Below are 14,132 nucleotides of genomic sequence, written 5' to 3'. Positions count from 1 at the left end.
CAGAGTTATATTTCAAGGCTATAAAATAGCAAAAAAGGGTTACAGAGAATCATATAGGACCACAGATTCTGAAAGGAACCATAATGTCCACTGAATCCAATACTTCTCCTATGCATCAAATTTTACAGATAAGGAAACAGATCTGAGAAAGGTTAAATGACTTGCCCAAAGCCACACAGGTAGTATCTGAGGCAGGACTTATATATGAGGCAGGAGTTAAATTCAGATCTTCCTAATTCTAAGCCCAGCACTCTACATACTGTACTACCTAGCTAGATGTACACTGATTATTCCAGGGACCTTAATGTAACTATAAAATGTCTGTATAACACCAAACATACATCTGTCATGCTATGAATTTAACATAACTGTAATAAACATTTAACATTTAGTAATAATTTTGTATGACTTCATAGGCATTTAGAAAAACTTTTTTTTAATCTTGAGGATGGTTCATACGTCTTAAAATAGCTGTCCACAAAGATTTGAACTGATTCCTTCTTTATTCCCTGAAAAATTTCCCTGAAGCAAGCAGAATTATTTAAAAATCATTCCAATGACTTTAGAGCTATACTCAAAGTTGACTTTATCTTTTAAAAATTGCTTTTTGGGGGCACTTAAATACTTGATGATCTAAGGACTTTAATTATAATATTTGGAAAGGAGGATTTTCATTAATCTGGAGGGTTTTTTCACTTTTGTATTCTTATTACCTTCCCTACCTATAGCCCCAATGAAAGAATATTAAATATAATAGAAGAAAAACCATAAAAGAGAGCCAGAAATATATGTATGAACTTGGGGAGAAAGAAATTATCACATTCTTTTGTCTTGTTGAGAATAAGAAATGTTTATGAGATGACTATATGAATCTGAACTTCGAGGCTTTTCATTTTTAACATCTAGTTAAGCCATCTTTTTAACAGTTGGCATACTAATTATAGTTATTAGACATTGCTGAATGAGTGGAGAAATGAAATAAAACGTGTTAATTATAAAAGAACAAAATTTGTTCCTCACTGACTATACTTACCCTGATACTGCTCCATATCTTTTGACCAAAGAGTTTCTTTTCCATATTGAGTCTCATCATATAAAAATTTAACTTCTGTGGCACCAGCATCTTCTGCATTCTGAATTAATTCCTAACCATAAAAATATACCCCAAAATAGCTTTATTTCACAAATAGAAATTTGATGCCCATCTTGCAACTTACTGCATTTTCAATGCCAACATACAATTAATTATTGATCATCTATTTTAGGCATTGTTCTGTTCTATAGTACTGAGTTTAAGTGCCATCTATCATAACCTTAGCTTGGTTAACCCTTCTGAGATGACTTCCAACTCTAGATCTGTAGTTCTACCATCTTATAAACTCTAGACAAGTAAGGAGATGTTAAGAAACATCTAGGCTATCCTAAGTAATTTGAAGAAAAAAAAAAAATACTGCACTCAATTCTGTAAAAGACTTTTTATGAAGGACATTGACAAACTGAAGCTAGTCCAGAAATCCACCAAAATAGTGAGAAAACTGGATACCATGCCAGAATTAGTCTAAGGTACTAGAGAACAGAACAGGAATTAGACTTGTTCTATGTAATCCAAAAGAGTCAGAACTAAGAAACATAGGTTACAAAGAAGAATATTTAATTTCAGTGCTACTAAACAAAGTGCTGCGTAAGGAGGCTCAATTTCCCTGTAACTTGTGACTTTCAAGTTCACTTGGCAAGGACATCTTAGAAGAAATGTCGTTCAGGTATACACTGGACTAAATGATTTCTGGATCTGTTTCAGCAATGATATATGAAGTTAAATGAATGATTGAAATACTCGCATTAGCCTACCTTATCTAACATAAAACTAGTAGTGTTCTTTATACCTTAAGAATCTGTCCTCCTTCTGGATACCTTCTTAAAATGTCCTTAAGAAAATCAACAAGAGGTGGAGTTGTTTGACCAAATCGGCCTAAAAACACAAAACAAAAGCTATTGTTACTTTTTTTTGCCATCTTGATACTTATCCACTTATTTCCTTTAATGTACCTTTGTTCCAAAATTTGATGCATCTACACAATCTAAATCTTTAAAAGTATTCATTGTTAAATAGCTAAATTATATCAATTCCTTTTTTGCAAAAATTAAATTCCATAAAATAATTGAAACTTAAAAGGTTTCATAAAATAAATTTATTATAACTTTTAAAGAACATTCCCTGATTTCATTCAAGAACATAAAAGTATTTAGTTTGAAAATTAAAAAATGAGTTTCTTTTGAAAATATTCATTACTTAACAATTGCTTCTAAATAATAAGCCAGGTAAATTAGTTCTCTTTTATTCATAGCTCTAGTTCATCTATTTAAATTAATTATCTATTCTAATTCCATTTGTTGTCTCACTATGAAGGGTACCACACCTATCTTCCTACCTGCTCAATCAAAAACTTTCTAGATTTGCCTAATGGAGAGATTCAATTAAGCATTTGGCTTAAGAGAAGAACATCTTCTGATCTGCACAGGATATTTGAAAACAAAACAAGAAAAGATAATTCTTAAAAAAGAAAACCATATTGCTAATTTTCTAAATATTTATTATTTTACAATGATTATTAGAGAAATCCACTGATCTCTCAAATCTTTCTGCCCATTATTATTTGAGGGGAATCTCATTACTCTTTATCTATCTGATTACTTTATTTTTTTAAAACCCTTACCTTCCATCTTAGAAGCAGTACAGTGTATTGGTTCCAATGCAGAAGAGTGGTAAGGGTTAAGCAATGGGGGTTAAGTGACTGGCCCAGGGTCACACAGCTAAGAAGTGCCTTAAGTCAGATTTGAACCTAAGACCTCCCTTCTCTAGGCCTGGCTCTCAATCTACTAAGCAGTCAGCTGCCCCCCTCTAATTGATTACTTTAAATGAACTCATTCACTCTTGTTCACTGATTTTTCCTGATGTTCTCTCAAACTATTCTCATTTCATAATATTCACCTGTTCTCTATCTAAAACATGAAGTCATTTTGCAACAATACAAACTTTATACCCATCTTGGCATCAACTATATACCTCCTCCTTTTAAGCCTTTTGATTGAAGGTTTAGAAAAAGATCACAATTTTTATAAGTTAGGTCTCCAATCTTGATCCAATCAGATAACTGAAAAAGAAAAAGAAGACATGTGATGTATTCCTTAATCATTTAAATTCAAAAGTTGTCAACAAAAAATAATGTTTGCTAAGCAGTATGAAAAAAATAAGAAATCTAAGTAAGTATATTATTCAGAAAACTAGTGTCAAAGCTTAAAGATTTTTTAAACTGTTTTAGAAAAATTTCTGAAATATATTGCATGTTCTTCCTCCCATAGAACATATTTCAATGGATTCATATTATTAATATAGGTTCCCCTTCTAACTATACAAATCACAAACTGAAAATGCCTCAATATGTAGAACTTCCCTATCTTCCCATAAATTCTTATAAAGGATTCCTATAAATCCTTCAAAAAGGATCTTCCTGATATTCTGAATGTTGTCCTCTGGCATTTAAGATGTTGTGGGTACCAGAAGTGCACTTGAAAAGTTCTAATTGTTATCCCTCACTCTGATTCCATAACAGGCTTAACTCTTTTCAGATCAAATATTTCTCGTATCTTTTAGACCATTTCTAGAATATAAAATCATTTGTAATATGTGCAGTTAATTTGCACTCACCATATAGCTCTCTAATGACCTTTGAGTCACATGGAATTTTAATTCCACAGAAACCGTACTGTTTCTATGATTCATGGCCATAGAGCATTGTAGGAGGATATTGTTTAACAGACAATCTTTGTATTTGATGAGAACTTGGGGTCCTTGAAATTGCTATGTGTTTTGTAATTTCTTAAAAACAATTTAGCCCACTATGCTTCTTCTATTTAATTATGAACCCAATTAACAATCCATCTGCAATGACTGACCAAGTAATATATAATGATGACGTAACTCAGAAGGTTGCCCAAACAGATGTCACAGTTTGAATAAGTTTTCTAAGCCAATTTAGTTTCTCTTATAAGGATTTTAAGTCAGTATTTTTTAAGGGTCAAGAATAGGCCTTATAGCATTCTGGAGTTCTATAGCAATTATCACTATACAATCTACAAAATACAATTAACCCTATACAATTCTATAGCAATTATCACCATACAATCTACAATTTTAAGGGTCATGAATAGGCCTTATAGCATTCCGGAGTTCTATAGCAATTATCACTATACAACCATAAAATCTATGGGATTTCTCTATCTATAGAATATATCTCTTTCATTTGGATTCTATAATGGGCATCCTTGATAACAGCAGTCAACATCTTATATAATTATATATCTCCTTGTTTGATGACATTTGACGTAAATACAATCATGATAAGGGATTTTACATAAGCAAGAGATCTTACATTTATCTAAATATAAATCTTTTAGAAAATTTGTTGGAGTGGAGTCATTAACATGTTTTATTCTACTGAGTCAAATCTTTATTTTCATAATCAACAAAATATAAAGACTATAGGATCTTACATCATAAATAGCTGTCAATTAATTTTGTGACTAAATATATGGTCTGCTATAGAAAATAATTTGCCAGTTTTGATAATCAGAAAACACAAATTACTTGGGAAAGAATTCCCTATTTCACAAAAATTGCTGGCAAAACTAGAAAAAAGTCTGGCAGAAATTAGGCTTATGCCAACATGTATACCATATTCCACCATGAATTCAAATTGGATCCATGGCCTTAACATTAAAAATCATACTATAAAAAAATTAGAAAAAGTATATTAAATACCTTTCACAGCTATGGGTAGAAATGTATTGATAAACATGGACAAAGGTCAATACAAAAAAAAAAAACAAAGTAAATAACTGATTACACAAAAGTAAAAGCTTTTGCACAAACAAAATTTGGTAAGTAGAGAAAGTTAAATGGGTAAAAATCTTTCTATCAAATTTTTCAGATATGATTTAAGTATCTAAGATATACAGACAACTAAAAAAATATTTACAAGAACAAAAAGGGGCCACAACTTCCTGGTCAGCTGCTAACAGGCTGATAAATTCAGGAGCCCTGGAAGAAGCAGTACCCACAGACAAATGGTCCTGTTTCTAGCCCATTCCTTGTAGCCATCGCCCATGTAATTAACTCCTATGGTGAAGAGGCCAGACATCCTTATCAACTACCCCCACAGGGGAAATCAAGCCAGTCTAACTGGCACCCTCAGTGAAAAACAAGAGTCAGCTCATTCCAGGCAAGTCAAGCCATCATTACTATTTGCCTACTATCTCCCATCAGACTCCAATGGATGCTGAACCCACAATGTTTTCAGACCCTGCCCATATGCATCATCCTGGGCAACCATCCCCTGTAGAAATGTAATCTGACAATTGCTCCTGCAGATATTATAGCTACAGCTACTGACAACCAGAAAAAAAGAAAGTTCTTGCCACTGAAGTCCTTAGCACTGTCAAATGGTTCAACATCAAATATTTTATAAATGGAAATAACATTAAAGAAGAAGTATTGCTAAGGAGACCAATGAGAAAAAAGTTCTCATATATACCAAAATATTTGCAGCAGCATATTCGTGGAAGCTAAGAATCAGAAACAAGTAAATGTCCACTATATTGGGGAATGGCTAAGCAAATTGTGGTATATGAATATTACCATACCATAAGAAATGAGGAATATAGCAAATACAGAGAAAATGGAAACGTTTATTCAATCTGATGCAAAGTTAAAGTAAGTAGAGCTAAGAAAAGCATACATAGAATGATACAATATAAATATAAAGAACCACAAAACTATTAAAAAAGAATGTTACAAAATTAAAAAGAACCAAGACAGTCCCCACCAAAAAAATATGAAAAGACACTACCACTGTACTCCTTTGCGATGGTAAGAAATCCTTGGGTGTGGTACAGAGCATATATTTTCTCACATCACATAAATGCCTTCTGCCCCTATCTCCTCCCCTTGGGCCTGTCTCATATGAACAGATGGTCAGTCTTCTTTTTGTGAAGGCAAACCTCTTTACATGCAGAAGTGACCACATTCTGTTCTGTATGCCCCAGCAGATGACCACACTCTTTCAGCCTCACTTTTGACCACACTCTTTCAATCTCACTTTCTCTCTTATTTTGGGCATTCCATGTCTGCTGTCAATCACCCTCTTCTTGATAACTCTTCTTTCTAAGATTCAGGGACACTACTTTATTATGATTTTTCTCTTTCCTATCAAACCATTCCTCAGTCTCCTTTACTGAATCTTCAACCAGGTCACAAATGACTAGCCCCTAATATTTCTCAAAGCTATTTCTGGGCCCTTTCCTCTTCTCCCTTTATACTATGCTTTGTGATCTCATCTGCTCCCATGAATTCAACTAACATCTCTACATAGATAATTCTCAAATCTATTTATCCAGCCCTCCCATCTCTCCTGAACTTGTCTCAAATTTTCATAAACTTAACTCATTATCTTTTCTCCTAACCCCACAAATTCTCAATTCTTCATAGACTCCCAAATAAGGTATCACCTTTGTCTCCTCACTCTCTTTCTGCCCCCATATACAATCTGTTGTCAAGTCAGGTTATTCTACCTTCAAAACAATTCTCTTATAAGTCTCTTTCTGGCCCATGATACAAGTTCATCCCCGCAATGCAGGCCTTCATCACCTCAAAAGCCTACTAACTGTTGTGAGGAAGAATAGTTAGTAATTAAGTATTAAGGTTGAACCTAGCAGGAAGGCTGGAGCATTCCAAGATGGAATGAAGGAGCAGGAAGTAGTGGCTTGTGCCCTGAGAGAGACTCTATTAGTGATTGGCACAAACTGTTGTTAGCCCTGGGAGATCTCTGAGTTAAGGACACCCTGCAACCTGTTTTCCCTGGGATCCTGTGTGGTGGTGGCATCTAGCAAGGGGACAAGAACTACAGAGCATCACCAAGGGAGGAGGAGTTTGGGATCTGGTGGACAGCATCTCAAGCACACCTTCTCTACTTGGTACCTTGGACTATCTTGGCATTTGGCATCCTGAGATCATCTGTGGATTACCGTGAGAAACCCCAAAGCCACCCTCAGTCCTTAGCTATGCTGGTCAAGCCTGGCAGGAACCAGGTTTGATGCAGCCTCCCAGAGACTCCATTACTACTCCTTTGGCCCTGCCTGCTTAGATCACTAAGATTAGAGTAGAGAAGTACTCCCCTTGCCCTGTGGTTTTGCCCTTTAAGTTTTAAGTATAGAAATCCCTTTCCCACCTTTTAGTTGAACATAACTAAAACTGCTAAAACCTTTACCTTGCCTGTTGATTCCATAAACCCAGGCCTAGGGTGACCGGGGTGACAATTGAGGCCAACTGCCATTTCTATGTTAATCCAGTGAACTCTGGTCTCCCTATCCTGGTCCAGTCTCTCCTACAACCCAGTGTGTGTACCCACAACTATTTAGATTTATTGTAACATCCCTGGTGCCCCCATTATCTTTTTCACATGGCTGATCTCTCCATCTCAACTCTCTCTCCATTCAGCTATCAAAATGACTTTCCTAAAGCACAGATCTGACCATTATCACCCCACCTATTCAATACATGCCAGGGGCTTCCTATCACCTCTAGAATCAAATATAAAATACCTTGTTTGGTGTTCAAAGCTCTTCAAAACCTGTCCTCCTACCTTTCTAGTCTTTCACCTCATCCACTCACTTCTGTGACCTAGTGACATCCATTTTTGCTGTTCTTCCAATAAAAAACTCCATCCCATGACTTCTTTCATTTTCCCCTTCTCATCTCTCATGCCTGAAATTCTCTCCCTCCTCATTTCTACCTCATGACAGGCAGGAAGGCAAGCAGGAAGGAAGAAAGCAGAAATAAAGGAAATAAGCATTTATTAAGTACCTATTATATGCCAAGCATGTGCTAATCACTTTAAAATTGAAATGTTATTGAATAATTATTTTTTACAATCCAATTATTACAATTGAAATATTATTTCATTTGATCCTAAAAACAACCTTGGGAGATAGGTGCTATACAGTTGAGAAAACTGAGGCAAACAGGTTACATGACTTGCCCAAGGTTACACTGCTAGAAAAGTGTCTTAGGATGAATTTGAACTCCTCTTCCTAGTATTAAAGGGACCAGGAAAGGCTTCTGGAAAAGGAGAGATTTTAGCTGATGCTTGAAGAAAACCACAAATCAGGAGATCTAAGTGAAGAGTGAAATAATTCTAGATATGGGGAACAACCATTCAGTCCACACTGTTATAACAACCAATGAAAATGTGAAAAGTTTTAGATAGAGTCAAGTACAAAGAATAACAAGGAAGCTGGTGCCACACAGGGTTATAAAGCACATTTTGGATTGTTAAGTAGAAAAAGACTAGAAAGGCAATAAGGTTTTGAAAGGCTTCAAAGCCAAACAGAGGGTTTTATATTTGATCCTTGAGGTAAAAAGTTTAGTCACTAGAAAACAGAATTGGCAACTAAAATTGGTGTTGGCCATGGCAAAAGTGGGACCCCTCTCAAAAGTGGATACTTTTCTGGAACATGGCTGATTGGTTGGACATGGCTATCTCCATGGGACTCTGGGGGGAGGTAATAGTTGGTCAAAATCATAGTGATTTGGCACAGACTGTGTCCTGTCTTCCCCTTAGGATCCTTGATGCCTTAGCTAGGTAGGATTGCCTGCACTGGAAGTAACAGCTAGCAGATGGTAGAGATGGCTAGCTCTGTGCCTTTGCATGGAAAAGTAATGTATCAAGTGTCAAACCCCTGTCCTTTTGGCATTGATGCTGAAAAGAATAGGCATCAGTGGCCCACTTTAAAAATTTTTCCCAAGACAATCCACGGACTGGATATTTTTATTAACAAGATACTATTTTAAAACAAATAAGAACTTTATTATACTTTTTTTTTACCATTCTGTAATATCTTCAAATTTTCAATTAGTCCAAAGGGCAATTTACCTGGTAGCTGACGAATATCAACATTAATAAAGTGTTCTGAAGAAGTTTAAAACCATGATATTAAAGGCAAGAAAATGCCCAGTAATTAAGTAGATGAAGAACAACATGAACAAAACAAGTATCCACTGATATTCACAAATATATTAGAACCACAGAAAAGCCTACAATAGTAGGCCCTTTATGCAGAAACTATGCAGAAAGACAAAGATAAGAATCACACATGATGGATAGACTGCAACCTGAATAGGGGGGGAAAAGAGTACCTACAATGATGAGTTCATGGATCTATTTAAGGAATTTTTTTAATTATTAAACCAAGATCTATCATTATGTCTAAATAATGAATATGGTTAAGAGTAAATAACATTTGTTATAGGTTTATTTTCTATTATAATCTCTTCAAAGTTAACAGAAATCTTATTTTGAAAAATATTCAAATACTCTTCATTTAAAAAGCAATATACATGCAGCTACATTGCACAGGAAATAGAGTGCCAAGCCTGGAGTTGGCAGGACTGGGTCCAAATGTTACTTCGGTGACTTTGTGATATTAGGTAGGTCATTGAACCCTGTATGCTTAGTCCGTGGCCTTCTGTTTTAGAGTTGTTATAAGGGCAGAAAGTAAGGGTTATTAATAAAAAAATGTTTAAACAATATAGTTGTGAAAAGGATCTGGATGAAGTCAGCAGACCTGACTTTATCTGACATTAACTTGTGATGCATTCAGAAGTACAGCTCTAATGGGAGATCCTAGGTTAAAATCTGGACTTAGACACTTCCCAGCTATGTGCATGATCCTGGGCAAGTCATTTAAAACCTATTGCCTAGCCCTTACCACTCTTTTGCCTTAGAACCAATGGTTCTAAGACAGAAGTTAAGGGTTTAAAGAAAAGTAGTATAGCTCTATACAGGTAATAAAATTAAAAAATTTCAGGAATAGAAAGTATCTCATTCACAGTTTAGTCCAATTCATCCCCCCAAAAAATTCAACACAATGGAAAAGTTTATATTCAGCCTTTGACTAAAGACCTCCAGGAAAAGGAGACCCCTATTACTTTGAGTCAATCCATTCTATTCTTGAATCACTTTGTAAGGAAGAATATTTTTCTTATATCAAGTTTAAATTTTCCTCCAGGCAAATGTCCATCCATCACTCCCAATTCTCACAAGAGTCAAGTGACTTATACAGGGTCACACAGCTAAATCACTTATATATGTCAGTTATCATAAACACATAAAATATATCCTAAATATTAGATTAACTATTGTATTTCACTCCCATAAAAATTAAGTTGAAGACAGAAAAATAATCAGAGCAAGGAAACCAGGGTCTCTCTCCCTACATGGTCTCTTGTCCAGAGATCTAAAATCTCTACCCAAGACCTCCACCTCACCTGAATTTGTCTTAAAAAATTAAGTTAGTGGGCAGCTAGGTGGCTCAGTGGATAGGGAGTCAGGCCTAGAGAAAGGAGGTCCTAGGTTCAAATCTGGCCTTAGATACTCTCTAGCTGTGTGACCCTGGACAAGTCACTTAACTTCTGCCTTGGAACTAATACCAATTCTAAGACACAAGTCAAGGGTTTTTTTTAAAAAAAAAGTTAGGAGCATTTTTTTTGTCTGTAGTGTAGTCTGGGTGCCATAAATCTTCAACAGTTCTGATTGATTTTTTTAAAATCATGTCCTTTATTTCACTGGTGTAGAGAATTCTTCCACCAATACAGATCTGCAACTACTCTGTACCTTATATATGGTTTTGGAGGCTTTCCTGGGGCACTAAGAAATTAATCTGTCCACAACAAAGCAGCTAATACATCAGATGCAGAATCTGAAGTCAGCTCTTCCTGATCCACTGCACCAACTCTCTCTCTTGACTGAAAATGTTAGAAAAAATCCTTCTCTCTTGCCAAAAGAAAGGTAAAGATATGGTATTTGATGACAAAGATAGCAACATAAGAACATAACAGTATGAGTAAAGATTAAGTCACTTTGATGCCTATACCTCCAACCAAAAAAAAAATCCTTTAACTACACTAAAATTGAGCATTCTGAAAATTCTTAAATCACAGGAAATGAAACTTCTGAGTAATGGGCCATCCTTTTCCTGATGGGGATGGGGGGATGGGGGGAAAGAGGTGGAGGGGGAGAGCAGTATTAAGAAGAGGGAGGAGGTTAGAATGCCTACAAAAACAAAGAAAGCAAAAAAAATCAGGTAAAATATTTGTTTAGAACAATAACTTTCAAATTTATCTTTATGTGTTCCACGAACTATTGTTTCCTGAATGTGTGTAATTACCCACCTCACTTATTTACCCCCATTAGACCAGGGGGTCCATTGGGAGTAGAGACTTTTATTGTCTCCCTTTGTATCCCCAGCACTTAGCACAGTGCCATACATAGCAAGCACTAAATACTTTTTTTAATTTGAATACTTAGACTTTTCTTCCATTGCACTTTTTACACTTTTTAATTTCTAGATGACTGAATTTATGGTTAAATAAGGTTAAGTTTGTAGGCTTGAAAAACATTTTACTGATACAAAACATTATTTATGCATGTCATTCCGGATCGTATGCTGTCATCGGGGCATCATGTAAGTAACAAAGTTGTAAAAGTTACCTCCCTCCCCCGGTGCCACAACTGTTGTTCGGATGCCGGAAAGTCGGTTTCCCGGTAGATCAACTCCTTGACTTCACCGACTGTTGTAGGGGGCGGCACTTCGTACGTCCTTGAGCCCACGCAGCCGTGGAGGACCGTCACTCGCGCTAACCTGGGTGGAACACAAAGAGGTCTATTGAGCCAGGGCGGGCAGAGGGTGCGGGGCCAGCCTAGGCTCACAAGGAGCTACCGTACAAGAGAACTGACCCCACGTGGGGGCCCAGGGCGAGCTCGTATCCCCCTTCCCCGACCCCACCCCGGGATCCGGAATCCGGGACCACTCGGTGCGGGTCAGAATGAGACAAGAGTCTTGTGGAGGCTTTACCTGTCCCCCATGGCGAGCCGCCCCCGATCGGTAGCGGAGAAAGAAACTCCAGAAAGGATGGGCGGCTGGGATAGGGGAATGTAGAGGACAAGTCTCCAGCCGCGGGTTCAGCTGCCCCTCCCTCCTTGGCTCTGGGTCGCCGACAATCCGGCCGCAGCCTCCAACACCGACCAAGCAAGACCCCGCCCAGGGGAGGCCCCGAGCGAGCTAGATGAGAACTGAAAAGGAGTCCGCATCCCGCCCGCGCGCGGCGCCTCACGTGGCCCCGCCTGGCCTGGCCCTCGCCGAGCCCACCACCCCTGCCTCTGAGGTAGAAATGGAAGAGGAAACAGCGCGGGCGCGCGCGCCTTCCCTCTACCCCAGCCCTCAGTGACTGGCGCGCGCCCGGAGGAGGGAACCTCTTGAAGAGAGAGCGCGCGCAGGCGCGCCGGGACTGAAACCGTTAGTTCAGGAACCCTGCGGCGCGCTCCTCAGCAGCTGCCTCCTGGGGAGCTCCCGAGCCTGGCCCTTCCCGTCCCTGTTCAGAAGAATTAAAGGCTCGCGGTTAGGTCTGGGGAGAGTGGGTGCTTGCCTTCCAGGGGCCCATGTGTGTCCCTGCCAGGCCTTACCCAACTCTCTAACACAAACTCAGCACGTGCTGCTGTCCACGCCATGGTCTGGGGCACTATTATTCCCAATCCTCCATCTAAAACTGTTGAACAGTAAGTCATCACCACCGCCGCCTTCATGTGGCATCAAATTGCTTTACAAAACCGGCAAAGAAAGCCACCTCTCCTTCAGGACCTTACTTTCGGACAGAAGACCAGCAGGAAGGAGGGGCTCTAAGCCTTTTGTTGCTTGCAATCTCTACAAAGATGCAGAAGAGGCACTTTTCATTATAGAAATTTCAACATACAGTCAGGCGGTCAATAAGCCTTTATTAAGCTCCTACTCTGTATCGAGAATTGAACTAAACACTGAGGATAGGAAGAATGGTTTTTTAAAAGTCTCTTCGCTGTAGAACCCTATTTTTGAAATTTGTTCTTAAATGTTGAAAGTAAACAAATTTGCCTGGGTTTAAGAGCCATACAGACAGAATATTTGCTGGGGTTCACTCATGTCTGACTCTTTCTGACCACAGTTGCGGTTCTCTTGGCAAAGATACTGAAGTGATTTGCCCTTTCCTTTTCCAACTCATTTTACAGATGAGGAAACTGAGGCAGACAGCCCAGGGTGACCCAGCTAGGAAGTGGCTGAAGCCAGATGTGAACTAGGGAAGCTGAGTTTTCCTGACTCCAGTCCCATCACTTTATCCACTTTGCCACTTAGCTGCCCAAAAAGTTTATATAGAAAATGTCAGGGGAATGAGAGAAGCACCCTTAGTAGAAAAGGAAGAGGGACGGATGGATTGTGATCACCATCACTGGAGGGGTGTACCTAATTTAAGATAATACTAGAAAACTTACTGCATTCCCTAGTTATATGGTATAGTGAAAAGGGTGCCATAATAGAAAACATAGGTTTGTATCTTGGTTCTACTATTTACTAATTTTTTAACCTTGGACAAGTCACTTGGAACCTCACTGGGGCTTTTGTTTCCTGGTGTGAAAAATTGTAGTATTTAACTAGATGACCCTCTAATATCTATTCCAAAAATAAATGTATTATCTCTAATCCTTCTACGTTTTCAAAGAAAAAAAATTGTATAGAAGCAAAACATAGATTATATATCAGGCTATTCTTTCTAAATAAAAATTATGGGAAAGTAATAACCAGGAACACTGCAGAAGGTGGGTAAAAGTTTAATGAACAATAAATGGGGCAATAATATGCTGTTTTAATGTGAAGACCAGTCAGAAAATCAACTAGCAAAGACTTATTGAAGATGCTAGGAGACTAGAGTTTGAATACTGATTCAAATACCTCCTAGCTATGTCACCTTCAGAGAGTCAATCTCTCCTTGCCTCAGTTCCCTCAGCTGCAAAATGGAGGATAATAATAGCAATCTACCTCTCAGAGCTGTTGTGAGCCCTGTGAGGCAACATTATCTGATGAGTTATGTAAAGTATTTTTTGAACTTTATAATGTTACAGAAATTCTATTATTATTATTGGAAAAGAATATGGAAATGAATTATTTTTAATATTAATACCTTTCACCATGACAAGCACTGAAATTGATACATA

General features: G+C 37.7%; 1 protein-coding gene across 1 annotated transcript in view; it reads right to left on the bottom strand.

Moving 5' to 3' along the window:
• The window catches only part of SACS (sacsin molecular chaperone), a 67,773-nt gene that overhangs the window by 34,901 nt on the left and 18,740 nt on the right, over positions 1 to 14,132 (bottom strand). Inside the window, exons 2-5 of the mRNA XM_044666129.1 lie at positions 11,604 to 11,754; positions 3,065 to 3,152; positions 1,884 to 1,969; positions 1,034 to 1,145 (exon numbers count right to left, since the gene is read on the bottom strand). Of these exons, the coding sequence (XP_044522064.1) occupies positions 1,034 to 1,145; positions 1,884 to 1,969; positions 3,065 to 3,152; positions 11,604 to 11,754 (437 nt within the window). The remainder of the gene's footprint in view (positions 1 to 1,033; positions 1,146 to 1,883; positions 1,970 to 3,064; positions 3,153 to 11,603; positions 11,755 to 14,132) is intronic.

The sequence above is a fragment of the Gracilinanus agilis genome, chromosome 3 (genome assembly GCF_016433145.1).
Source record: "Gracilinanus agilis isolate LMUSP501 chromosome 3, AgileGrace, whole genome shotgun sequence".
NCBI classification, from domain to species: domain Eukaryota; kingdom Metazoa; phylum Chordata; class Mammalia; order Didelphimorphia; family Didelphidae; genus Gracilinanus; species Gracilinanus agilis.
This window is presented reverse-complemented; position numbering and strand designations above follow the sequence as displayed.